Source organism: Acartia tonsa, chromosome 2, assembly GCF_053477335.1.
Source record: "Acartia tonsa isolate MP-2025a chromosome 2, ASM5347733v1, whole genome shotgun sequence".
Lineage (NCBI taxonomy): Eukaryota > Metazoa > Arthropoda > Copepoda > Calanoida > Acartiidae > Acartia > Acartia tonsa.
The window spans coordinates 10,914,411-10,941,904 of record NC_137261.1 but is presented as its reverse complement, the minus strand read 5'-3'; the positions used below and the strand labels follow the sequence as shown (position 1 = coordinate 10,941,904).

The 27,494-nt window shown below is 33.2% G+C and overlaps 2 protein-coding genes across 4 annotated transcripts; both read right to left on the bottom strand.

Moving 5' to 3' along the window:
* Window positions 1-141: 141 nt before the first annotated feature.
* LOC145304506 (gamma-soluble NSF attachment protein-like) lies at window positions 142-12,327 on the bottom strand. Its single transcript, XM_080146393.1, has 10 exons — window positions 12,222-12,327; window positions 11,702-11,784; window positions 11,205-11,256; window positions 10,645-10,733; window positions 10,250-10,387; window positions 9,473-9,559; window positions 8,958-9,065; window positions 8,045-8,143; window positions 7,266-7,348; window positions 142-1,133 (listed from the first exon to the last, which is right to left on the bottom strand). The coding sequence occupies exons 1-10, from the start codon at window positions 12,289-12,291 to the stop codon at window positions 1,049-1,051; spliced, it is 894 nt and encodes a 297-aa protein (XP_080002519.1). The 5' UTR covers window positions 12,292-12,327; the 3' UTR covers window positions 142-1,048.
* On the bottom strand, window positions 12,299-27,494 carry SCaMC (Short Calcium-binding Mitochondrial Carrier). Of its 3 annotated transcripts, XR_013874091.1 has the most exons (14): window positions 27,312-27,494; window positions 27,016-27,096; window positions 26,514-26,613; window positions 26,108-26,211; window positions 25,797-25,889; window positions 24,207-24,388; window positions 20,282-20,332; window positions 19,143-19,221; window positions 18,542-18,656; window positions 17,660-18,228; window positions 16,997-17,060; window positions 16,243-16,403; window positions 13,478-13,531; window positions 12,299-12,782 (listed from the first exon to the last, which is right to left on the bottom strand). XR_013874091.1 is itself a non-coding variant. In XM_080146361.1 (12 exons), exons 1-12 carry the CDS (start codon window positions 27,425-27,427, stop codon window positions 16,329-16,331), a joined length of 1,629 nt encoding a protein of 542 aa, XP_080002487.1. In that variant the 5' UTR covers window positions 27,428-27,494; the 3' UTR covers window positions 16,188-16,328. The 3 variants fall into 3 exon arrangements, 2 of the variants coding, with proteins under 2 accessions (XP_080002487.1, XP_080002496.1); XM_080146361.1 differs by lacking the exons at window positions 12,299-12,782; window positions 13,478-13,531 and having other exon boundaries at window positions 16,188-16,403; XM_080146370.1 differs by lacking the exons at window positions 12,299-12,782; window positions 13,478-13,531; window positions 20,282-20,332 and having other exon boundaries at window positions 16,188-16,403.

Sequence of the window (27,494 nt, the reverse complement as noted above, 5' to 3'; positions counted from 1 at the left end):
TTCAAAATAAAAAGGGACGGGTTCAGTGGTTGAACAGGCATTTTAGGGAAAGCAAGAATTTAAATTGCATCAAACGTTCCAAACGTTCCAATAATTAAAAGTACAATAAAGAATTTTGTACTTCTTATCAGATGTTTATTAATTTATCTTTAGAATTACTATCCCTGTGTCCCGGGTAAAAATACAATCTCATATCACAGTAAGACTTAGAAATACAGTACAAATTTTGTGGTTATGAAAGTTACCTTTAAAAAAATAGACTTTCTACATTATTATACAAATTCTTATCATTACTTCGCCTAGGTATCTTATGCATAAGATTTTCAATCAAATATTTTTTAAAGATTTTAGATATTTTGGTCAATTCATCAAAATTTAAAAATGTATTACCTATTTACCTACGCTTTTGTATTTAAAACAGTGGCGTGCTGAAGGGGGAAAACACCCCTCTTAAACACGAATTTAGAAACACCTGCCATTCACTTCCCCCCTATAAGGCTTCACACCCCCTTGGTGAATCGCTGTGCACGCCACTGATCTCTATAAATGATCTATCTTTTTATATTTAGGGGTAATAAACTAATGAATTTTATAAATATTCAATTATAAATATTTTTTAAGCTTATTAATTTTCAGTGAGCAATTGGTTGATTAGAAAATTTTATTTTGCAGTTTTTACGGTATCTATCAAAGGAAACTTCTAATAGTATAAACAATTCTATTTACCAAAAAATCTTATATCAAAATGCAAGAAAATTATATATCATCTTTATTAGTTCTCCCTCAAAATTCTAAACACCCCTTTATTTTTAACTGAAACAAAAAGTGGGCTACTATCCAGCGATTTAAAACAATTTAAATCATATGATATTTGTGCTAAAATATCGAATATTAGTTCTCATCCTACTAAAATCTAAGAAAAACATTGTTCCAAAAATAAATGATTTAGATAATGTTATATTTCTACTCCTGTTTTAGAAAGAATACATATCTTTTCAAAAAATAAGCAGAAAAAATATGCCCTTTAAAAAATCCTTGTTTATTAAGTTTAGCAAAGATCAATTTCTTCATCCTCATCCTCTCCCATGGCTCCAGAATTTATTTGTGGTGGAGGCTGGATGCTCCGAGCCAACCTGCGAATTAAATTTACTAAGGGGGGGGGGGGAAGTTTGTACACTTATAGGAAATGAAATTCAGTACCAAAGTTTGGGAGGGTCGTATGGGCTTGTTTTTAAAGTTATCAACCTAATTCTTTTTGTAGGCTCTCTTATATGACTTGATATACACGTATTTCTTTGAAAATTGAATTTCGGTACTTTCCTTCTAGGGGCTTGTGGAGCAAAAGACCCCCCAAAACACTAAAAATATGAGTTCTGACCTTATTTTTAAAGATATCGACCTGATTTTTTCTTTATAATACTTTTTTAACATACCCGAATCAACGAACCATTACAGATTTCATTTTGGGACTTTCCTTCTAGTGGCTTGTGGAGCAAGAGACCCCCAAAACACAAAAATATGAGTACTGGGCTTATTTTTGAAGATATCGACCTGATTTTTTTATAATACTTTTTTAACTTAACCGAATTAACGAACCATTACAGATTTCATTTTGGGACTTTCCTCTTAGGGGCTTTTGGAGCAAGAGACCCCCAAAACACAAAAATATGAGTACTGGGCTTATTTTTGAAGATATCAACCTGCTTTTTTTATATAAAAATAATATTTAAACATAACCGAATCTACGAACCATTACAGATTTCATTTTGGGACTTTCCTTCTAGGGGCTTGTGGAGCAAGAGACCCCCAAAATTCATAAAAATATGAGTTGTGGGCTTCTCTTTTAAGATATCAACCCTATTTTTTTATATAATAAAAAAATACTATTTTAACATAACCGAATCTACAAACCATTACAGATTTCATTTTGGGACTTTCCTTCTACGGGCTTGTGGAGCAAAAGACCCCAAAAACACTAAAAATATGAGTTCTGAGCTTATTTTTTAAGATATCAACCTGATTTTTTATATAAAAATACTATTTTAACATAACCGAATCTACTAACCATTACAGATTTCATTTTGGGACTTTCCTTATAGGGGCTTGTGGAGCAAAAGACCCCAAAAACACTAAAAATATGAGTTCTGACCTTATTTTTAAATATATCAACCTGATTTTTTTAGGAACACTTTTTTTAACATAACCGAACTAAGAAACCATTACAGATTTCATTTTGGGACTTTCCTTCTAGAAGCTAGTGGAGCCCCAAAAAATATTTTTAGAGATATTGAGCTGATTTTTTCCATGAAAACTTTTTTCACATGTTTGAACTAGGTAGCCACTAATAATTTCATTTTGGCACTTTCCTTTTAGGGGATAGTAGGGTAAAACACCTCCAAAACAAAATAAATTGAGTTCTCAGGTTATCTTAAAAAATAAGCTCAGAACTCATATTTTTAGTGTTTTGGGGGTTTTTTGCTCCACAAGCCCCTAGAAGGAAAGTCCCAAAATGAAATCCATAGTGGTTTCTTAGTTCGGTTATGTTAAAAAAGTATTATTTTAAAAAGATTAGGTTGATATCTTTAAAAATAAGCTCAGAACTCAAATTTTTAGTGGTTTTGGAATCTTTGCTCCACTAGCCCCTAGAATGAAAGTCCCAAAATGAAATCTGTAATGTTTTCTTAATTTGGTTAAGTTAAAATAGTATTATTTTTTAAAAATCAGGTTGATATCTTAAAAAATAAGCTCAGAACTCATATTTTTAGTGTTTTTGGGGTCTTTTGCTCCACAAGCCCGTAGAAGGAAAGTCCAAAAATGAAATCTGTAATGGTTCGTAGATTCGGTTATGTTAAAATAGTATTTTTATATAAAAAATCAGGTTGATATCTTAAAAAAGAAGCCCACAACTCATATTTTTATGATTTTTGGGGGTCTCTTGCTCCACAAGCCCCTAGAAGGAAAGTCCCAAAATGAAATCTGTAATGGTTCGTAGATTTGGTTATGTTTAAATATTATTTTTATATAAAAAAAGCAGGTTGATATCTTCAAAAATAAGCCCAGTACTCATATTTTTGTGTTTTTGGGGTCTCTTGCTCCACAAGCCCCTAGAAGGGAAGTCCAAAAATGAAATCTGTAATGGTTCGTTAATTCGGTTATGTTTAAAATGTATTATAAAAAAATCAGGTCGATATCTTCAAAAATAAGCCCAGTACTCATATTTTTGTGTTTTGGGGGTCTCTTGCTCCACAAGCCCCTAGAAGGAAAGTCCCAAAATGAAATCTGTAATGGTTCGTTGATTCGGGTATGTTAAAAAAGTATTATAAAGAAAAAATCAGGTCGATATCTTTAAAAATAAGGTCAGAACTCATATTTTTAGTGTTTTGGGAGGTCTTTTGCTCCACAAGCCCCTAGAAGGAAAGTACCGAAATTCAATTTTCAAAGAAATACGTGTATATCAAGTCATATAAGAGAGCCTACAAAAAGAATTAGGTTGATAACTTTAAAAACAAGCCCATACGACCCTCCCAAACTTTGGTACTGAATTTCATTTCCTATAAGTGTACAAACTTCCCCCCCCCCCCCTTATTATTACATTGAAACAGAAATGAACCAAATGTAAAATACACAAAATCAGGTTTCCATCGTGGAAGGAGTAGACATTGGACTGTAAATTATACTGAATTCTTAAGTTCCAATTCGTTCTGCTATAAGCTGGCTCATTCGCTAATGGTTGTTTTTTTTTAACAAAACTGCAAAGGGAGGGGGCGTAATGACATAAGCTCTTAAACCGTGAGCAAAATGGTCTAAATATTGAGCTAGACCCTTTAAACTTGGTATATAAGCCTAGTCCTATAGGTATTACATCTAAATGGCAAAAAAATCCAAAAAATTTTATTTTTAGGTTAGGTTAGGTAAGAAAAACCCTGCGGAAATGGGTTTTTTAGGCTTTTTATGGTCTATTTTGATGTGGAAACTTGCCTTAAATTGTTTTTTATTAGGGTTTTAACTTAAATACACTGTATCTATTCATATGGATATTATTTAAGATGATTCAGCAAGTCGGGGACCGACCCCAGGGGGCTAAGTGGGTGGCCCGCAGGGGTTAAGTTCATTTTTCCCAATATATTTGTTGTGATACATCAAATTATAGGTTTTTTAGGTCAAGGAACTCAAATTCAGAGCTAAAATAAGCATTAGACTAATCTGAAGCGGGCTAGGTTGGTGGCCCGCAGGGTTTAAGTGCATTTTTTCTAATATATATCTTGTTATATATCAAACTATAGGTTTTTTAGGTCAAGAAACTCAAATTCTGAGCGAAAATTAGCATTAGACTGACCTGAAGCTAACCCCCCCGGGCTAGGTTGGTTTTCTGCAGGGCTTAAGAGCATTTACCTAACCTAACCTAGAAACTTACTTATATTTTTACAGGTTTTTTTCTTGAATAAACTGTGTCTATTAATGAAGACTTTATTTTAGATGATCCAGCAAGTCGGGGACCGACCCCAGCGGGCTAGGTGGGTGGCCCGCAGGGGTTAAGTGCATTTTCCCCAATATATATGATGTGATACATCAAATGATATGTTTTTTAGGTCAAAGAACTCAAATTCAGAGCTAAAATAAGCATTAGAATAATCTGAAGCTAACCCCAGCGGGCTAGCTGGGTTGCCCACAGGGCTTAAGTGCATTTTACCTAAGCTAACCTAGAAACTTACATTTATTATTTTTTTTAGGTTTTTTTTCTAGAATAAACTGTCCATTCATGAGAACCTTATTTCAGATGATTCAGCAAGTCAAAGACCGACCCCAGCGGGCTAGGTGGGTGGCCTGCAGGGGTTAAGTGCATTTTCCCCAATATATATGTTGAGATAAATCCAATTATATGTTTTTTAGGTCAAAGAACTCAAATTCAGAGCTAAAATAAGCATTAGACTAATCTGAAGCTAACCCCAGCGGGCTAGATAGGTAGCCCACAGGGCTTAACTGCATTTTACCTAACCTAACCTAGAAACTTACATTTCATATTTTTTTTTTAGGTTTTTTTTCAAATAAACTGTCCATTCATAATGACCTTATTTCAGATGATCCAGCAAGTCGAAGACCGACCCCAGCGGGCTAGGTGGGTGTCCCTCAGGGGTTAAATGCATTTTTTAAAAAGTATGTGTTGTCATACATCCAACTATAGGTTTTTAAGGTCAAGAAACTCAAATTTACAGCTAATAAAAGCATCAGACTAATCTGAAGCTAGCCCCAGTGGGCTAAGTGGGTTGCCTGCAAGTCTTAAGTGCATTTTACCTAACCTAACCTAGAACCTTACTTGTTTTTTTATGGTTTTTTTTCTGGAATAAACTGTTTATATTTATGTATCTATTTATTAGAACATTATTTAAGATTTAAGACCCAAGCAGGCTAGGTGCGTGGCCCGCAGGGGTTAAGTGCATTTTTAGTTGTCATACATAAAATTATAGGTTTTTTAGGTCCAGAAATTCAAAGGGGTAGTTTCACGAAATGCATTTGAACTTAATTTAGTGAACTGCATATTTTTTCCTGGTTAATTGGTTAAACTACATTTATATGGCATATATTTGAAAGAATTTCAATTTTGATAGTACAATGTTAGCGGTGGAAGAATTTAATATGCTAATAGGATACAATTTTTTAATTGAATGTATACCACATACCACGAAAAAACTAGCATCAGGTTGCTATTGTGTTTTTTTTAGCTCCAAATTGACTTTAAAAACCTATAGTTTGATGTATAACAACACATAATTTGGAAAATTTACCCCTGCAGGCCACCCACCTAATCCGCGGGGGTTAGCCTTAGGTCAGTCTAATGCTTAAAATAGCTCTGAATTTGAGTTTCTTGACATAAAAAACCTATAATTTGATGTATGACAACACATACTTTAGAAAAAATGCACTACACCCCTGTGGGCCACCCACCTAGCCTGCTGGGGTCGGTCCCCAACTTGCTGGATTATCTAAAATAATGTCCTCATTAATAGACACAGTTTATTCAAGGAAAAAACCAAAAAGAATAAGTAAGTTTCTAGGTTAGGTTAGGTAAAATGCACATAAGCCCTGTGGAAAATCTACCTAGCCCGCAGGGGTTAGCTTCAGGTACAATTTGATGTATCGCAACATATATATTGGGAAAAATGAACATAACCCCTGCGGGCCACCCACCTAGCCCCCTGGGGTCGGTTCCCGACTTGCTGAATCATCTTCAATAATGTCCATATGAATAGATACAGTGTATTTAAGTTAAAACCCTAAGAAAAAAACAATTTAAGGCAAGTTTCCACATCAAAATAGACCAAAAAAGCCTAAAACCCCATTTCCGCAGGGTTTTTCTTACCTAACCTAACCTAAAAATAAATTTTTTTGGATTTTTTTGCCATTTAGATGTAATACCTATAGGACTAAGCTTATATACCAAGTTTGAAGGGTCTAGCTCAATATTTAGACCATTTTGCTCACGGTTTAAGAGCTTATGTCATTACGCCCCCCCCCCCCCTTTTTTCGTTTAATGAACTTTCTTTAACAGAAACCTATAGGATGGGCGAAAAATGTGTACCTTTATCAAATTGCGCGGCTTGTGTTAATGATAGAAAAGTGTAATGCATATTGTTATAACCGCTTTAAGCTCTAGCTTTGAAAATGTGAGATCTATTCCTGTGCTACGTATAAATTTTGGCTCACCCTTTTGTGCATGCTTAGTATGTGTGTTACAACACTGCTGGAATGTCCATCTATTGTTAAAAGCGAACCTTTTCTATAATTAAGATAGGTCCGTTCGTCCGTGACGGTTAGCTCTTGTCGTTAATTTAAGCATGTTAGAATTGTACTATCGATTTCCAACTTTACATGATGATTCCTATAAGAATTAGTTACAATTTATGATGATTCCTATAAGAATTAGTTACAATTTAGGAGGCGTGGCAATCGTTACCAGAAAACAAATTTTTGTACGATATAATAATCCTATTCATATGATTTTTGATATACTGATTCCTATTATAACAAGGTACAAGCGAAGCAACTCCATAAACAAGTCCAAACAATTTATGTCCTTAGACAGTATCCTGTAGGTATTCAAGCAGTTTTGCAAAAAAAATTACTTACAGTTTTGTTTATACTTATACATTTATATAGGTATTTAATTCAGTTCTGACAATCTACAAGTATTAATGTTAGTTTGTACTAGCGTTTCAGAGTTTTGCTTTTATGGGTGTTGTCATCCGTGTTTGGAAATGAATATTAACCTGACAAAATCATTGTCCAGATCCAGAAGTTGTGGACTGTTGAGTCCGGCTTTCGCCATTTCATGATCTAGCTCAGTAAATCCCTGAAATAAAATTATAATTTAAGTACTTACCGGATTTTTCATTGACCCTTTTGGAGATAATTTGATAAAATCTTCATAGATGTGTCAATATTACCTACCAAAACTTTCATAAAAAAACAACGGCGTCACCATCAACTGTAATTTTTAGGTATAAGAATTGTTTATGCCTGGAAAAGTAAATATCTCAATTATTTTATATTATTGCAGCGTTTCGGAGCCGGAGCCGGGAGCAGCAACATTTTTGGTGGAGCTGGAGCCGTATTTTTCGTTAAAAACGGCTCCGGCTCCAGATTAGCTAAAAATAATTTTTTAAGTAATATTATAATTTGGCAACGGTCTATTTCCATATAATAAACTGAAAAACTATTGTTACTTAACAAATAGACACACACTTTTATATAGCTTCAATCAAATAAAAGCAAAATATTTTATATTATTAATTTTATTTTATCAAATTCAATAATGAACAAAAATTGATATATTAATTTTAAGGTAGGAGCCGGAGCCGCATCAAAATTAAACGGCTCCGACACGCTGTATTATTGGCGTTGTTACCGAAAATAAAAAAAACGTGTAAAAACTCAGAGTTTCTTTAAGGTACAAGCTGACAAACTAAAGAACCATTGAGATTTTTTATTGTAACTCTTCCATCACCAAATACTTTTAAGTTATTATTAAAATAGGAAGACATGTTACCTTAGTGATTTGCAGAACAACGCCAGCTTGAAAAGAATCACAATATCCACCGTAGGTTAAATATGCTTTGTGAGCAGCTACGCTGTCTCCTCGTCCGAGCTAAATGAAAAAGATTAAAGAATTATGCTTTGCCTTCATCATAAAAAGAATAGGACTTTATACCAGGGATGTTAAGGGATTAATAAGCAGAGATGGAAAAAAACAGGTTTTTTTTTTAAAAGAACAAACCACTTTGTGTTTTTTTGGTTTAAACCAGGTTTTTTTTTTTTTTGAAAAAAACCAGGTTTTTTGTTTTTTTAATAATATCCAAATTAGAGGCCTGCCCCCCCCTCTTTTTTCACCCCCTCCCCCTTTTTCTCACCCCCGAAACGGGGGGTGCCCAAATCTACCCAAAAGGACCCGAAAAAGGGCAGCCCAAAACCGCCCGCCCAAAAGCGCCCGCCCGATTTGACAACCCTGACTGACAGTTATTTACTGTATTATTTACGTTATGAAAAGATATAACTGAAAAGATAGGCCTTTGTATAAATATTTTAAAAAAACATTTAAACCATCCCACCTAGGTTTTTTTTTGTTTTTTTAAGCTTTGTTTTTGGTTTAAACCACTTGATTTAAACCACGTGGGTTTTTTTTATGCCATCTCTGTTAATAAGACAATGCAATGGTTGATATATAATATTATATACAAATATAAAAAAGGTAATTGAAAAAAAAACTGTAAAAAAAGTGGCGGTATCAAACCAGTAGGTATATTCCCTAAAGAGTAGAACCTCATCGGCTCAGCGGTTACCGAGATCTTAAGTTTCATATAGACGGACAGACAGACGGACAAACAGACAGACGGACAAACAGACAGACGGACAAACCGACATCGTTCTTCTTAGTATTTTATTTAAATCAATTTGAATGCTACCTGAACAAGAACAAGTTTCATTACAACTCTGCCCGCCCTGGACCCGGCCCCAGCTTCACTGTAAAGTCCAAGGGTGTTGAATAAAATTTCTGATGCTTCATCGTATTTCTAAAATATTATTATTTTATTTTTGAAAAAATTCAAAATAATAATGGTTAGGTATTAATCGCCTCGTATTATAGACAGCTTTTCGCAGATGTTAAAATAAAAAAATATCAGGTTTAACCAGTTTTGTTAGCCCGGTATTAATTTTAGGATTTTTAATTTATTATTCGTAGAAAACTTGCTATAATAACATACATGATTTTTCAGTATGGCTAAGAACCGGTTCTAATCCAGCGAATATTAATCGGTTTCGAGGCCATACTGAAAAAGAATTTCTGTCTGGTGAAGCTTCTCATAGGTACAGGCAAGGTCTATTACAAGTTTCGTTGAGGGCACCTACGGGCCTACACCCTCAAGAGAAAACTCCCCCCCCCCTATCAAAAAAAAAAAAAAAAATGCGTACTCCTTACCTTGACTCTAACCATAAGTTTAGCAGCTGATTCTAAGAATTGGGCGGCTTCTAGCGGACGATCTTCAGTTCCGACGGTCTCGCTGGCCTGGAAGCAGGGATAAATAAAATATACGACAAATGTATCATTGGATTATAATTAAACGATAAGCCTTCAGATGATTTGAAAAGAGGAACCCAATATAAGTGTACTCCAATAATTGTTTTATTGTACTGGCAAAAGATTCGAACCTTTTACCTTACGCCACAATCTTAGGCATTGGGGTTGGCAATCCGAATCCGATTCCGGAATCTGCTTAATTTTTGGTCAATTTTGGAATCCGAATCCGGAATCCGTTTTTTTTTTATAGCGGATTCTGATTCTTAATTGTTAGGTTAAAATTAGGTCTTGAGTTTTTCTTTAATCCCCCCCCCCCCTTGAAGGCTAAGATCACCCCCCCCCCCCCATCTCTCTCCACGAGTCCACATACACCACCAAGTGGAGAGATCAGAAAATATGAAAAAACGCAGCTTTAGATTCTTCCCAGTACCCGGTATAATTTAATCGACCCTTAATTTATTTTTTTAAAAGCCTTTTAAAATATTGATAAAATCCGGAATCCGTCAAAAAAATAAGAATCCGGAATCCGCTGAGAATCCGTTTTATTTTTGGACGGATTCTTGTAAACATCCAATTCCGGTCCAAAAATTATACGGATTGCCAACCCTATTAGGTAGTTGTATGTATCAACTATTCTTATACATTTATTCATAAATATATAAAATTAATAGAACTTACCTTCTTATAAAGGCTGACAGCATCTTCAGGAAGACTTGGTTCAATTATCTTGGCAGCTTTTGTGAGCAGCTGCTTGGCAGCTTCAGGATAACCTGACTGGCGGTATAACAGTCCCCCACGGGAGGCAAGCTTCTCTATCTTAAATAAAAACAATAATTTCCACTTGCAACGCAGCAGTAAAACTAATATAATATTTTAGAAAAAATGGAAAAGCCTTTTCCAATGCAGCCGAAAACACAATTCATGTTTTTTTTACAAGAGATATGTAAGGTTTTTTCTTTAAGACAAAAAGGGATTCCTAAAAAAACTGGTTTGTTCACAGAAATTATCCTCTGACAACCGTCTGCAAACCATTACAAGAAATGATATTTATTATTTATGTTTAAAATAGGTACCAGTTTTAAATCCTGTTTATCTCTGGCGATCAGTACAGCATGCTCCAGTTGTTTTCCAGCATGATACAAACTTCCAGAATTAGCATAACCTAAATACAACAATTTATTACTGTCATTGAATTATGATAAATATGTCCATAAGTAGCGCAGCAATAACAAGCTTTTAATATTTTAGAGGTACACAAAAGTCTTAATATGACACTTTTGAAATAGACAATTTATGTGTTTAAAAAGTATTCCCACACAGTTGGACGGACTTTCCTTAGTTATAGAGTGGCTAAGTAAATTTTAGATGTAATTTCAACAGACAAAAGTTAATTTAAGAGAACGGAAAAAAATTTACAAGAATTTATATAAAAATTCAATTTTAATTTTATTGGTCACTTCGTTCATCCAGTTCTCCAAGGATAACGGGGGTGGAGGGGGTATTGTTATTTTAGCCAGCTGCGAGCATGACACTTTATCAGGTCAGGGTACATGATAATCTGGTGCAACATCCAAATAATAATGTATCGATTAGGTTAATACATAGGAAGTTGAATTAAATGTTGAACACTTACCTATGCATGCATTCTCGTGTGCTTCTAAACATTCATCCCAACTCCTTGCAATCTGAATACAGAAATTCTTAATTTCTTTGTTAGCGCAGCAAGTTTTTGATTTCAGGGATCTTAGATTAGATTATTGGTTGTTGTTATGGCACTGCTAGTTTCTAACTAACCAATAAAAAAATCAATTAAAAAAAAGTATTTTTATAACAGCGTTTTCTCATTCGTTGGAATAAAGGAAACACAATTGATTTATAATGAAATGTCCCCTCCCTCCCTGCTTTGATTTACCTAGTGTTTCAAGTGATATAAACCTCTACGAGTAATATAATATTATACACATGATCAATAAAACGACACCAAAACAGATTTAGACACACACACGCGCGCAACTGACTTTCTGTTTCAGTAAACTTGACTATTAAAATAAACAAACTCATAAAATCAAACAGCCATAAAAATTTTTTTTTATTAAGTTTGTTGAAAAACCATTTGGCAAGTTTGTTTACCTTGAAGCAAGTGGCTGCTTTGCTGTATTCATCGGCTGCAGAATCCCAATCTTCTGTAAACTTTAGTCTTAACCATGATGTCTCTAAAGTGAATTAAGAAGTTATATTTAAGGTTGGTACAGTATAGTACATGTGTAAAAATTTTAATTTGTGCCTTGAAACAGCCTAAAACCCAAAGAACAAAAACATAAAAGACAAATTTGTCTGGTAGTTTCCATCCATTATTTAAAGATTCACTTTTTTAGCATAAAAAAAATACAATATAAAATTCAGGGATCTAAAGGGATAAGACAATAACCGATAAATAGATGTACATACCCTAAGATGATACACAAAATTACCCCTTCTGAAGATTACAATTAGTGGTTTAAACGTTTGGACACTTAACTTTATAAACCAACCAATCAAAATTCAATAAAAGTCACCAAAGTTGTTAAGCCACCGATTAAAAAACTATACTGTAAAACTTTGGGGATTAGTGTAATATACAGCTTAATGCCCTTGAATAAAAATTGAATACCTAAATATTTTTCCGCCTTGCTACAGTGTGCTCTGCCCTCCTCTGCCTTTAAAATTTCAATACTGGGCATATTAACATCTGTAATAATAAGTTAACAATTTAACATATAAATCATCTCTGTCATACAGAGATGCACAAACAAGAACTAGAGAGAGAGAAAGAGGAAAGCGATGGAAAAAAATGAGTAAGGTAAAGGTTAATTGATGACTTTGATTTTAACATAGTATAATAAACAAAGTCTTGGGTAGGTATATATATTAGAATCTTATTGATTCATAATTTTTCACTTACAATTTCAAAATTGTTTTTGTACCTACTTTTTTTCAAGTAAGAAATTTCTAAAAAAATTATTTAACTGATAATGGATAATTTATTGGTTTTGGTAGATTTTTATGGTTCTCGTAGGCTTGATTTTATCATTTTAAAAATGTAAAATTCATCAAAAATGAACTATAACAAGAATTAAATATAAGCAAGGAAATGATAGGGAAAAAACAACTTGATAGGTCAAATTAGAAAAAAAAACTACAATTGACTAAAAAACCTTCTGATTTTATCAGGCTATAAGTTCAGAGATAGGGATAAAGATTCTCGAGAAAGATGGTAAAAAACACCTCAGGTTTGGTTTCTAAACTGTAAAGATCATTTTATCAAATATCCAAGTATCTCATAGATTTAAAAATAAACAAAATTACCCTATATAGGTAGAAATCATTGGTTGAAAAGTTTGCATGCTTCTAGTTACTAACCAACCAGTCACAATTTACTAAAAGTACACAAAGTTTTTGAATAAACCAATAGTATAACGTGGTTACCAGTGTAATTGAATTCACAGTTCAATATTCCCTCCCTCCCTTGATGTAGTGGATACTTGGAATATGAGATCTGAACAATAATCCTTTCTTTTGTTTGTACAATTTATAGGTATTTAAATTTTGAAAAGATTAAAAGCAAAAAGGGGGCTATGTACGAACAAGAGCATTTTTCAGCATTTGCTGTTTTGCCGTATTATTTCATTGTGCACTTTGAACTCAACAAAACATTTGATGATATTTCTTTAAAATGGTGAACCTTATTATTTTAGTTGATGTAACTATATTAAACTATAGGTATTAAACAGAAGCATTGTATATTCAATTCACAAAAAAACCTCAAAATCACTATCGGAAAGTGCTTAAAATCACTTGCTCTTGTTCGTGCATATTCCCATTTAAACAATTTGTTGTTTTTTAATTTTTTTTTCTCGATATCTTTACCCTTTCTCTGATACGGATGAAAACTATAAGATGGTACAAACGTATTGTTTACCTCTAAATAATAATAAAACAATATATGTATTGGATCTAGTGCAGTTCACGGTAAAATGTTCCTGGTAACGATATCTCCAAATTTCTGTGAACTTTAATGGATGCTGGCTTCCAAACGGCTTAACGTACATGTCAAGGATCCAATGATTCACAGGAAAAGCTTCACTGAAGGAAAAAACGCGTAAAATAAGTCTTTTTCGCGCATTTATGTGCACTGCGTGATAACTTTGCAGTATTGAGTAATGACTATTCTTATTATTTTTCTTCTTTTATTGGTTAAAATTTTGTTCGAGCTTATCTATACGTTCCACCATTTGGCCGTTAGCAGCTTTTGAAGTTAAATGATTTTTGAAGATAATCGTTACCAGGAACATTTTACCGTGAGATGCACTGGATCCTATGTATTAATTTATAAACTAAACCTCGCTACTCATAATAAGAATGCAAAATACATAGTTGACAAACAATGACAAAAATATAATTTAACTATCCAAGCTGTGCCCAAAGGTAAAAAAGTTGAAGGTAGATGATGCAAAAAAATAAACTAATATTTGTTTTTGCATTTTGATTCTTCTTACAAGAGATCAATAAAATATAAGATTAAAACCAGTTTTGTTAGACCGAGGGGTCGATTTTCGTTTTCTCCAATTATTATTCTAAAACTAACAATGCAATAAATTTCTTTTTAAATCTGAATCAACCTCCTTCAACTTTGTTGGCCCAGGAGCACAGCATGTACTAAGAGTAATGATAATGTATATTAAATATGTAAATATCTCTACACTGTTTATATCACAATTCGAGATAAATAGATAAATACATTGGGAAAGGTGCGCATTTTTATTCAAATATCTGTATTATATTTTATTGTTTCATTTTATAGATATAATCAAAATTCATTATTCATTTGATTAAAAGATGTTTAAATGGCTTTTCTTGGTAACTTAATTATATTTATTTGATTTTATATAATCGTAACATTTTTTTCCTTTTTATTCTTAAAAGCTTATTGAATGTTTATTTGTTAGAAAAGACTTTTACTTCCATGAAAGAGGTTTCAAGACTTAAACAAAACATGGCCCTTATTATTTGTTAAATAAGTTTTGTATATCTCTCATACTTTTTAGGTAGGTTTTCCTTAAAATTCTAAAAAGATAAGATAAATTGGTTAAAATCTTGAAATCTCTATCGCAAGTCCTCCCATTTGAATCTGAATGAATTAAAGATGATGAGAGGTACAGAGTTTAGACAATGGGAGGTAAATTAATATTGCTATAATTCTTAGATGAATGTATCCTGCCTTTGATAGATAATATTAAGAAAAAGATTGGGTTGTAGATTTACTTTCCCCATTGTCCTCTCAATCTCTGAAAACTATGCACAACAACGGAAGCAAGAATTTTGACAAAGCAAAGTTGAAGAATATAAATTGAAATAGCGCAGATAGGGAAAATGATTCCAAAAAAATAATCCAAAGAACAGTCATGTCATAGATTTAAGAATATTATTCCTTCTATTATAAAAGGTGTAATTCCCAAATGAAATAAAAATCAGTTAGTCCTAGTGGTTTCTATAATACCAGAAATTAGACAAATTTTTGTATTAATCAAAAACTGCATTTTGATAATTTTGATTTAGATTCACTAGGTACCTAACTAATCTATACTGAACTTTTTGTGTATGAACCGTGAAGGTCATTTTAGTTGCTGAACTCACTTAATACCCACAATAGAACTATCCCTTTATACCTAAATTGAAGGCTGATATAAATCTTAGTTTTGAATTCTGTATTACTATCTGAAAGAGTTTAATGTAAATGAATCACATTAAGAGCAACAAGAAGGACGAAACTTTAATCTTATCTAAAGAGTAATATGAGCTAAAACTTGAAAAAGATGTCTAATTTTTATTTATATTTAAGACTCAACTGCAAAATAGACTCTTTGAGACACATAGATGTTAAAAAAATATTCATTTATTAGGTACATACATATGTCATATATACAGGGGTGTATATTCTGCACAAGATTCATTTTTTTCCACTTCTGCAAATTTTTTTATTTTTTTCCCCTCCTAGTTTTTTCCAGCAAGGAAGGAAATAAAATGGAAAAATATTTTCAAAACTCTTTTTTTTATTCATGTTATCCCCCCTCCCACATATTCTTTTAGTTTTTTTGCACCAAAAAGGTGAGAAAAATGCTTTTAGTTCTCTTAATTTTTACATTTTTTCCCCCAACCACATATTTTTTTATTTTTTTACCCCCCCTCCCCCCCCTCAGCAAGGTCAAATTTGAAAATATACACCCCTGCCTATACACTATAGTAAATAGTGATTTAAATATAATAAAAAATCAGCACAAAATACATACTTCATATACCTAAATAATTAACATGTAAACACCCAAATATTGAAAGAAAATACATCAAACTTGAGAAATTCGTGGAGGCAAGTTGAATGCATAATATAACAATAGGTAGTAAATATATATATTTCATATGATTTAGAGAGATTTGTGGACAATAACATTCAGATTAAGAAAGTAACTTCGTGGCAACGCTAACTTTAATTTTAAAAATTCAAAAAGTATTTAACAAGAATTGATAATAACTTTAATTTCACTTTACTTAACAATCTTCAAAATTGATAATTTTCACCCACAGAAAAAGAATGGAATAAACAATATAACCGGATGAAATTCAAAACACTAAGAAACCTGTAAAATTATTATGAAATCACTGTTTCCCTAACGACGTCGACTTGCTGACAATGTTGACTGAATTTTTGTTTGTTTTTTAAAAGTTAAGTCATCTCAACTCCAAGTCTACTTCTAGTTCTCTCATACACATAGTAAGAAATACTCACAGCTGGGGCAACCTCAACAAAATATACCATCAGTTTCTTTATTGAGGAATAAAAACAGATTTAGATAAGATTTTCTTTTGCAAGAAATTTCTACTGTTCAAATCATACTGTTCCTAATGGCAAATGGCGAAGCTACTAGAAGATTATCATAATAAACAGTGGTGCGATTTACTGAGAAAATGGCAGGGATCTAAAGGGATAAGACAATGGCCGATAAATTGATCTACATCCCTAACGATGACACACAAAATACAATTAGTGTTTGAAAAGTTAGGACACTTATTTTAATGAATCAACCAATCAGAATCAAATTAAAGTCCCCAAAGTTGTTAAGACAACGAATTCGAAAATGAGAATATTAAAATTTGGGGGATGGAAAATAAAAAAACCCAATGTCCCCTTTCACAATGGAAAAATGGACTATGTTGCTTGAAGCTTGATAAAATAAATGAATAAAAGATATTTGTTAAATATAAACATTAGCTACCTAGTCTTACGGAGAGATAAGGATATTTTAATAATGATAAATAAATATTTTTACCTATGTAAGTATAAAAGAAAGTGACAGGTTAAAACATATCAATCAAAAATTATATTATCATTACCTTACAGAAATTTGGAATAATGCCTCTGTATAACCCTTTAACTCCTTCTGTACGAACTATATACCTAAAAATGAAAAAAAAGTGTCTCATATTTCAGTGATAATAAGATATTAATATCATTTTATTGGATATAGTAAAAATAGTAGTTAGAATATCTTAAGTTTAACAGAGGACAATAGAATCTACGCACTATGCATAGATACCGTAAAAAAGTGTACTTCACTGAAAGAGAGTCTTCTTCAATCTACATTAAGAAGACTATATAATATTTTAATATTTTTCCATTTCAAACTAATAGAAATATATGCAAAATAAACGTGAATCGTGGACATGACAAAGGAAAAATCGTCGTCAATTTAGTTTGCTAACATGGAAATCGTTTATAGGTCAGTTCGTTTATCAAGTAAAAGGGTAAGGGATGGGGTAGAGGGGGTGGAAGGGGAGAATCTTCAATTTAGCCCCATGCAAATTTCACTTTATTAGAAAACATGAAAATCTGATATAAGATTCAAGTAATATTATATCCATTGTAATATATTAGTTTATTTTCCTGTGACTCATCTAACTCTGTTGCCATTAGTTGTTAATTTTATTTTATTACCTACATGCCTTGTATAATTATATTGAAATTTTGGCTTGATCTATTTTTATAATAAGTCTTACCTAAATAAGCCTAGAGTATGTGTTTGCTCCTTAGGAAGGTGCAAGGTTGACTGTAACCCAGCTTGTGACTGTAACTTTGTCCGCACAAGGGCCAGCGGATAAGCGGCCAGCTGGCCACAACAACTGCTAAAGGTACCACAGCTTAACAATAAAAGGGCGTTGGGCGCCTCCCCCTCTTTTGCATAACGTTCTAAAAATGTCTTTTTTAATGTCTCATAAACTGCTAAATCAATGCCGGCATAGGGAATGATGCCGAATAGATTGGGCCAGTAGCCGCGATAAAACACTTTGAAACCGTCCGCGCGGAATATTTTCTTGGCACAGTCTAGAATGCCCGCGAATTCGCCGGTTTTCCGCAGCGCTAGCCGCGTCTTTAGCACTTCCAACGGGTAAATCACAGTCTGAGAGAAGGCGCCCGCAAAACTGCCCGCCATAAATCGTTCGTAGATGAACAGGTCGCGGTTGTCGTTCCCTTTGATGAACCGCTTCATCTCATCGTAAGCGCCAAACTTGAGAGCAGATTCTGGAGCTATTTTTATTACATTGAGTCCGTTGCCACGCCATAAGCCCTGAAAAAATATTTAATCATATGAACAAGGATAACTATTAATAGTATGGATTTGAAATCGATTAATAGCCACTGGATTAGAACCGGTTCTCAGTCACACAAAAAACTCATGTATAGCTTCGTATTAATGACAATTTGCTACGAATATTTAAAAAAATCATAAAATTAGTACAAGCTTTATAAGGGCCAGGCTCATTGTGGCTAACAAAACTGGTTTTATTTTAAAACTATAAATCATAATATCCTCGGGAAGCTTTTTCTTTAGCTGTAGCTTTGCTACTAAAATATCTGACCAAACAACTTAAAAAACGTACCTTATAACCTCCTTCCCTTATCATGTATTTCATGGCGTCCACAAGAGTAAGAGATTTGCGTCCACCGTGCACTTGTAGCATCACCTTTAGACGGTCCAAGGGAGCTGTACACGTCCTGAATACAAATAAATAAGAAATAGAGATTAAGTGGTTTTAAACAACTACTAGGGATTTTATGAAACGGGGAAGAGGGGAGCTCGATACTTTTAAAACTAGAACTAAACTGAGGTGAATTCTTAAAAAACTTTTGCCTCACTAAAATCAGTGAGGCTCGCTAAAAATTTTGCCTCATTAGTGAGGTAAAAGTTTTTTTTAAGAATTCGTCTCTGGTTCAAAGAAATCAACCCAAAAAAATCTAGGTACTGCACTGAAATTCTGCATTGCTGTTGATTTATTTAGGTCCTACGTGAAAATGTTCATTGACATGTTTGAAAGCGGGACTGCCATTGGCAACTGCCCGATCAACCAAACTGTACATGGAAACTGCATTAACAATGTCACTAGCAACAACTATACCTGAAAAACTGCACCAGCAATGCCACCACAAACCAAGCTATACCTGGAAACTGCAGGAGCAATGCCTCCAACAACCAAACTATACCTGGAAACAGCGCCAGCAATGCCACCAGCTACCAAATGTTTCCACCATATTCCAGTCACCAACTTTTCACTTGCAGACGCTTGAAAAGAAAAGAAAAATAATTTAATATTTCTTATCAGTTTTGCAATATAATCAAAAAGAAGGAAAAAAATATTTTTTTAAGTATTAAAAGTTATGTAATTGATCTTAATACTTCTAGATATACAAAATATTCTTTAAATTGTGAATCTTGTATTAATCTCCTATTACTGTTAGTAAAATAAAACAAAAAACCAGTCAAACGACAATTAAAAATTTTTATATATAACTTTTAAAAAGAATAGTAACACTTAAACTAATAAGTAACAAAAATATGAAATAAGAAAGAAGCAAAGTAAAAGCCAATCCAAAATCCTAGTGGCTTTTGCTTCACATGCAAAATATATTTTTGTCCTGGTAAACTACCTAGGTACCTATTTTATTTTAATTACTAGTGTACTAAAATACCTAGTAAGTGTAGAATGATAGAAAATAGAAAAGATAATCATATTTGGTCAAGGTTTTGTGGAACTGTAAAATAATATGCCAAATAGGTAGTTAGATATGTTTAGTATTTTGATAACTTTGAATTTGGAGTGATCTCTTAATACAAATATCTAGTTAACTTAGATACACCCAGCGATCTTAAGAACTAAGACAATCCACAATAAATTTCCCTGAAGACTCAATGTTCTTTAACAAAACTATTGGTGAAAAAGTTAGAACACTTCTTGATTAGAAGCAACTAATCAAAATTCAATAAAAGCACCCATAGTGTTCCATTGATAAGATAATGCAGTTAAAAAAGTTTGAGTAACAGAGTAATTTACATTTTATCTAGGGTGTTTCTATGTATTGTATATATATCTAGCTACTAGAAAATTGGATCAAGAGATTTTAGCAAAAAAATACTTTCTATATTATTAGGTAAAAAACAATAGCAAACTAAAAAACAATTAAAAGAATAAACACAAATATGCTAGGTTAGCGTTATTAGAATTAAAGATTCCGTAGTTTGTAATATTTCATCAAGAAATTCTAATATAGATAGGTATAAGCAAGAATATGGGGAAACTAAAGAGGGTAGAAGGATATTTGGGTTGTCAGGTTCTACTCCCTACCTGATATACCAGCACTAACTAACACTTTAGACAGCACAACACTCAACAACCCTAGAGAAAAAATTCACCACGATTACATAAAAATAAAATAAAAATATGTACTTGAAAGTTTGTTTGGGATTCTATAGTTACAAGTATTTAATCATAAGTGTAACTAATCCAAAACAAAAATCTCAAACATAAAAAATAAAAATACACCAAACATAAAATAAAATATGTTTCTATTTATTCTCCCATGCGATTTAAAATCCATAGATTTTAAATTTAAAAAATTATATTCAAAATACATAAAAAAAAAGCCATCTACGAAAATAGAAATAAAAAATAGCATCCAGTTTTTACTAAAAAGACGTTTAGTTAGACATTGACTTTAGAATAAAAACAATTTCTAAAAGAAAATTCTGAAGTAAGTTAAATCACAGTAACATCTATAATTAAGTTTAAATTTTTAAAAATTACAATGTGATAACATATTTTCAGAACTTTACTCATTTAGGAAATTGTTTTATTATTTAGTATGAAAGGGGGGGGGCGTAATGACATTTATTCGTAATCCGTGAGCAAAATGGTCTTAAAATTTAGCTAGACCCTTCAAACTTGGTATATAAGCCTAGTCCTATAGGTATTACATCTAAATGGCAAAAAAATCTAAAATTTTTTATTTTAAGGTTAGGTTAGGTAAGAAAAACCCTGCGGAAATGGGGTTTTTAGGCTTTTTATGGTCTATTTTGATGTGGACATTTAACTTAAATTGTTTTTTCTTAGGGTTTTAACTTAAATACACTGTATCTATTCATATGGACTTTATTTAAGATGATTCAGCAAGTCGGGGACCGACCCCAGGGGGCTAGGTGGGTGGCCCGCAGGGGTTAAGTGCCTTTTTCCCAATACATATGTTGTAATACATCTAATTATAGGTTTTTTAGGTCAAGGAACTCAAATTTAGAGCTAAAATAAGCATTAGACTAATCTGAAGCTAGCCCCAGCGGGCTAGGTTGGTGGCCCGCAGGGGTTAAGTGCATTTTTTCCAATATATATCATGTTATATATCAAAATATAGGTTTTTTAGGTTAATTAAATCAAATTCTAAGCGAAAATTAGCATTAGACTAACCTGAAGCTAACCCCCCCCGGGCTAGGTTGGTTTTCTGCAGGGCTTAAGAGCATTTACCTAACCTAAACTAGAAACTTACTTATATTTTAACATGTTTTTTTTATAAACTTTGTCTATTAATGAGGACTTTATTTAAGATAATCCAGCAAGTCGGGAACCGACCCCAGAGGGCTAGGTTGGTGGCCCGCGGGGGTTAAGTGCATTTTTTCCAATATATATCTTGTTATATATCAAAATATAGGTTTTTTAGGTCAAGAAACTTAAATTCTGAGCGAAAATTATCATTAGACTAACCTGAAGCTAACCCCCCCGGGCTAGGTTGGTTTTCTGCAGGGCTTAAGAGCATTTACCTAACCTAACCTAGAAACTTACTTATATTTTTACAGGTTTTTTTCTTGAATAAACTGTGTCTATTAATGAGGACTTTATTTAAAATGATCCAGCAAGTCGAGGACCGACTAATCTGAAGTTAGCCCCAGCGGGCTAGGTCGGTGGCCTGCAGGGGTTAAGTGCATTATTTTCCAAAATACATCTTGTGATATATAAAAATATAGGTTTTTAAGGTCAAGAACTCAAATTCAGAGCTAAAATAAGCATTAGAATAATCTGAAGCTAACCCCAGCAGGCTAGGTGGGTGGCCTGCAGGGGTTAAGTGCATTTTCCCAATATATATGTTGAGATACAACCAATTATAGGTTTTTTTAGGTCAAAGAACTCAAATTCAGAGCTGAAATAAGCATTAGACTAATCTGAAGCTAACACCAGCGGGCTAGGTGGGTTGCCAACAGGGCTTAAGTACATTTTACCTAACCTAACCTAAAAACTTACATTTAATATTATTTTTTTTAGGATTTGTTTCTCAAATAAACTGTCCATTCATGTGGATCTTATTTCAGATGATCAAGCAAGTCGAAGACTGACCCCAGCGGGCTAGGTGGGTGGCCCGTAGGGGTTAAATGCATTTTTTAGAAAAAGTATGTGTTATCATACATCAAATTATAGGTTTTTTAGGTCAAGAAACTCAAATTTACAGCTAATAAAAGGATCAGACTAATCTGAAGCTAGCCCCAGCGGGCTAGGTGGATTGCCTGCAAGTCCTAAGTGCATTTTACCTAACCTAACCTGGAACCTTACTTTTTTTTTAGGGTTTTTTCTGGAATAAACTGTGTCTATTTATGAGAACATTATTTAAGATGATCAAGCAATTTGGGGACCGACCCCAGCAGGCTAGGTGGGTGGACCGCAGGGGTTAAGTGCATTTTTAAAAAGTATGTGCTGTCATACATAAAATTATAGGTTTTTTAGGTCCAGAAATTCAAATTGAGAGCTAATAATTGAATCAGACTAATCTGAAGCTAGCCCCTGCGGGCTAGGTGGGTTGCCTGCAAGGCTTAAATGCATTTTACCAAACCTAACCTAGAATCTTACTTTTTTGAAGTTTTTTTAATTGAATAAACTGTTCATGAGAACATTATTTAAGATGATCTAGCAAGTCGGGGACTGACCCAGGCGGGCTAGGTTTTACTTAGATACACAGTGTTCAGTCCTAAAGCCATCATTTAAACGATTCTTCATACAGGAGGCTGACCCAAGGAGGTCCCCAACTTGCTGGATCATCTAAAAAAATTTCCTCATTCATAGACACAGTTCATTCAAGGAAAAAACCAAAAAAAAGAAGTAAGTTTCTAGGTTAGGTTAGGTAAAATGCACTTAAGCCCTGCAGAAGATCTACCTAGCCCGCGGGGGTTAGCTTCAGGTAACACTTATGCTTATTTTAGCTCTGAATTTGAGTTTCTTGACCTTAAAAACCTATATTTTGATATATAACAAGATATATATTGGAAAATAATGCATTTAACCCCTGCGGGCCACCGACCTAGCCCGCTGGGGCTAGCTTCAGATTAGTCTTATGCTAATTCTAGCTCTAAATTTGAGTTAACTGACCTAAAAAAAACTTATAATTAGATGTATAACAACATATATATTGGGAAAAATGCACTTAACCCCTGCGGGCCACCAACCTAACCTGCTGGGGTCGGTTCCCGACTAGCTGGATTATCTTAAATAAAGTCCTCATTAATAGACAAAGTTTATTCAAGAAAAAACATGTAAAAATATAAGTAAGTTTATAGGTTAGGTTATGTAAATGCTCTTAAGCCCTGTAGAAAACCAACCTAGCCCGGGGGGGTTAGCTTAAGGTTAGTCTAATGTTAATTTTTGCTCAGAATCTGAGTTTCTTGACCTAAAAAACCTATATTTTGATATATAACAAGATATATATTGGAAAAAATGAACTTAACCCCTGCGGGCCACCAACCTAGCCCGCTGGGGCTAGCTTCAGATTAGTCTAATGCTTATTTTAGCTCTGAATTTGAGTTCCTTGACCTAAAAAACCTATAATTAGATGTATCACAACGTATATATTGGTAAAAAGGCACTAACCCCTGCGGGCCACCCACCTAGCCCCCTAGGGTCGGTCCCCGACTTGCTGAATCATCTTAAATAATGTCCATATGAATAGATACAGTGTATTTAAGTTAAAACCCTAAAAAAAACAATTTAGGGTAAGTTTCCACATCAAAATCGACCAAAAAAAGCCTAAAAACCCCATTTCCGCAGGGTTTTTCTTACCTAACCTAACCTTAAAATAAAAAATTTTGGATTTTTTTGCCATTTAGATGTAATACCTATAGGACTAGGCTTATTTACCAAGTTTGAAGGGTCTAGCTAAATTTTAAGACCATTTTGCTCACGGATTACGAATAAATGTCATTACGCCCCCCCCCCTTATTGTTGTTGTCCCATAGTATACCTGGAACGGCCGCAACATCGCCGCCATGGTCAGGAATATAAGCATCGTCCCGCCAGTGTTCAATGATGTCACTGATGTCTGAGCTGGGATGAAACATGAGGTAGTGCCGCCACTCCTCGAAGGTGATGTCCAAGGACCCGTTGATGTCGACCCGCGCCACTAAACCCTCGGCCTCACTGTCACTAAATTGAGTTGTTTATTAAGACCATAGAAAAGGATTTTGTATTGCATGAATAAAACTACTCATCAATGTACCCTCCCCCCATTCTTTAAATAAACTGAGAAGAAAGGGATTGACATTTAATATAAATTGCCCTGTAGGGCCTATACCTGAGATGCCTTAACCAAGCCTGACCTAAAATGATAAACAAAGACATACAACCCCCCCCCCCCCCCAAACACAACTTCCCAGTTACAAATTTAATATAAAATAAGATGTGTGGGGGTGGGGTTGCTCGACAAAAAAACTTAAAAGAAAATTGACAACTAACCTATGATACAATACTATTCTCAAAATTAGGAACTTTCGGATCAGTAATATTTGACATAATATCATTTGACATAAATTCATTTCACATAAAACATTTGACATAAAATCACTTCACATAAAGGTACATTTGACATAAAAACATTTGCCATAAAGGTACACTTCACATAAAAACGTTTCACATAAAGGTACATATGATATAAAGGTACATTTGACATAAAGGTACACTTGGCATAAAGGTACATTTGACATAAAGGTACACTTGGCATAAAACGTTTCACATAAAGATACATTTAAAAGCGTACCTGAGGTTGTCATTTTTTTCCCCGAGCATGGCAACCGGTGAACAGAATCTCAGTTCTGCACCACAAGCCTCACACGACTGAAGTTCACATGTCTATACAGTCATATTTATATGAAAATATTTTTTGAAGATTTTAAAAATTTTTTTTGAAGATTTTCCCCAAGGTAATTTTGCTTTCTTTTAATAATAAATAAAAGTTTCTAAAATCTTCCAAAAAAATTTGAAAATCTTCAAAAAAAATTTAAAAATCTTCTAAAAATATTTTCATATAAATATGACTGTATAGACATGGGAACTTCAGTAGTGCGAGGCTTGTGGTGCAGAACTGAGATTCTGTTCACCGGTTGCCATGCAATGTACCTTTATGTCAAATGTACCTTTATGTCAAGTGTACCTTTATTTCAAGTGTACCTTTATGTGAAATGTACCTTTATGTCAAGTATACCTTTATGCCAAATGTACCTTTATGTCAAATGAGTTTATGTGAAACGTTTTTATGTCAAATGAGTTTATGTCAAATGATACTTTATGTGAAATATTTTATGTGAAATGAATTTATGTGAAGTGATTTTATGTCAAATATTACTGATCCGGAACTTTCAGATTACTTTAAAAATTAAGCTCAAATTAACTTAAGATATGTACCTATCTAACGAAAATGACATGTATTCTGATTTGCAGGCTATGCGACATGCGTTGATGAGTTTTGTAACTCAATAATATTATAAATTAGTAGGTTTAAAATTATATATTTAACCGTAAAAATAATAAAGGACTCTGAAAATCATCATTCAATTACCTGACATTAATCCCCATCTTTTTAAAAGCCTGTTTGATCTCTGTTCTATTAATTCTGCCATCATGGTTAGTGTCCAGTGTTGTGAACATAAACCTAATGTCAATTGCCAATAAGAAGGTTGAAGTTTAGATAATAATTTAAATTGGACTACTTGGACAAAATGTATGTTCATTTACAAAAAAAAAAGACCGTTAAATGAACCACAAAGTGCAGATAATGCTTTTTATTGTCCCTTTATCGCAGGATCAAAACTAAATATAAAATTAAATTTTAGACAAAATAAATTAAAATATTATTTCATTGATACCTACCTAAGATTTTTCTCATGTTGATGAAGATATTCTACAAACTCTGCCAGTGTCAAATCCCCGCTGTTAGTGGCATCCGATCTTTTCAAAAACAATTCTACTTGTTCCTAAAACAGAGCAAAAATTAAAATTTGAAAATTAGACCCCCTCTCCTCCACCCACCCCTCTTTGAAGTAAAATTGTATTAAAATAGAATACGTTTTTAGTTTAATGCAACTTCTGAAAATATATCAAAACATGTTTATATTAGATATTTGTCTCAGCTTTGAAGGTTTTATTAACGTATTTTAAGCTGTTTTTATGCCAATATCAAAAAAAACTCCTTAGGTACTTAATCCTTTTTTTAGAAAAACTAATGAACAAGAGGAAAAACTTTATGGTTAAAAATGAAGAAAGTACATTATTATACCTTTGTAATATTATCATATCCCATGTTCTGTAGTCCCAAAGCCAATTCATCTGAATCAATTCTACCATCCTGCTTCAAATCCAACTGCTCGAACAAGTACCTAAAGTTAATTTTTTGTTAAGATTAACTTTAAACAAGAAATGATACAGATAGATAGATACTTCGTAAACTTAAGTCCTTATCAAGAACTTTTGATATTTACTATTGGTGGTGTGTTTATTATTTACTTTAGGTCAGGTCAGGAAATATTATAGTCCCGCAGGTTAGGGCAACAAACGTATATAATTTTTTAAATGAGTATGGAAAGATGTCTGCTCGCTGACCACTGAGGGAAAATCATCTTTAAATCCTAAGTCAAAATAATTTTTAATTGAAGGATTGAAAACTACAGGAAGATTTTAAAATGCCTCAATCTAATATCAGAGCTTTCCAGTAGTATATAGAACGGATGGACCCTAATTGTAGATAAGTCGAGCTTTCTAATATCATCAAAAACACTTACTTGTATAATTCTGTTGAAGATTGTCCACTATTTCTCTCGCTTATTGTATTTGAACTCAAAGCATCTTTGTCAATTTGTGAACTAAACAATAAAAACACATAAGGGGCAAAGTCCAGTCAATATCTATATTTTTCCAGACTTGGAGTAATTTGTTTATACATATACATATTTAACTGTTAACATGTGTAATTAATCTAATAAGGGATCCTAAATAGAAAATGCGCATTTAAATATAGAGGTAACTTTGTTTTGGATAACTTAAAATGTTTTATTTGTTTGAATACTTGTATATTTACCTAGTATTCGAACTATCTTTCGTGCTATTGATGGGCGTGACTGCCCCACCCACTTCAACAGTCCCACCCTGGGACCCCCCAGCGGTTGGTAATGATTCTTGCGTGGTTAACACCATCTTTTTGTGTCATACACAAACCAACACATTATTTTTAGTCCAAATCTGAAAAATAACTATAAGGTAA

Bases quoted from the DNA above. Each gene is read 5' to 3' on its own strand.
- LOC145304506 (XM_080146393.1), bottom strand. From the start codon at position 12,291: ATGCCCAGTATTGAAATTTTAAAGGCAGAGGAGGGCAGAGCACACTGT. The intron at 10,388-10,644 runs GTACCTATTTTA...TTTTTATTTAAG, and splicing joins ATAAACAGGATTTAAAACTG to ATAGAGAAGCTTGCCTCCCG. The intron at 1,134-7,265 runs GTTAATATTCAT...TTTAATTCGCAG, and splicing joins CTGGACAATGATTTTGTCAG to GTTGGCTCGGAGCATCCAGC.
- SCaMC (XM_080146361.1), bottom strand. From the start codon at position 27,427: ATGGTGTTAACCACGCAAGAATCATTACCAACCGCTGGGGGGTCCCAG. The intron at 24,389-25,796 runs GTAATTGAATGA...AACTCAATTTAG, and splicing joins AAGATGGGGATTAATGTCAG to TGACAGTGAGGCCGAGGGTT. The intron at 18,657-19,142 runs GTATAGTTTGGT...ATTTGTATTCAG, and splicing joins ATTGCTGGCGCTGTTTCCAG to GACGTGTACAGCTCCCTTGG.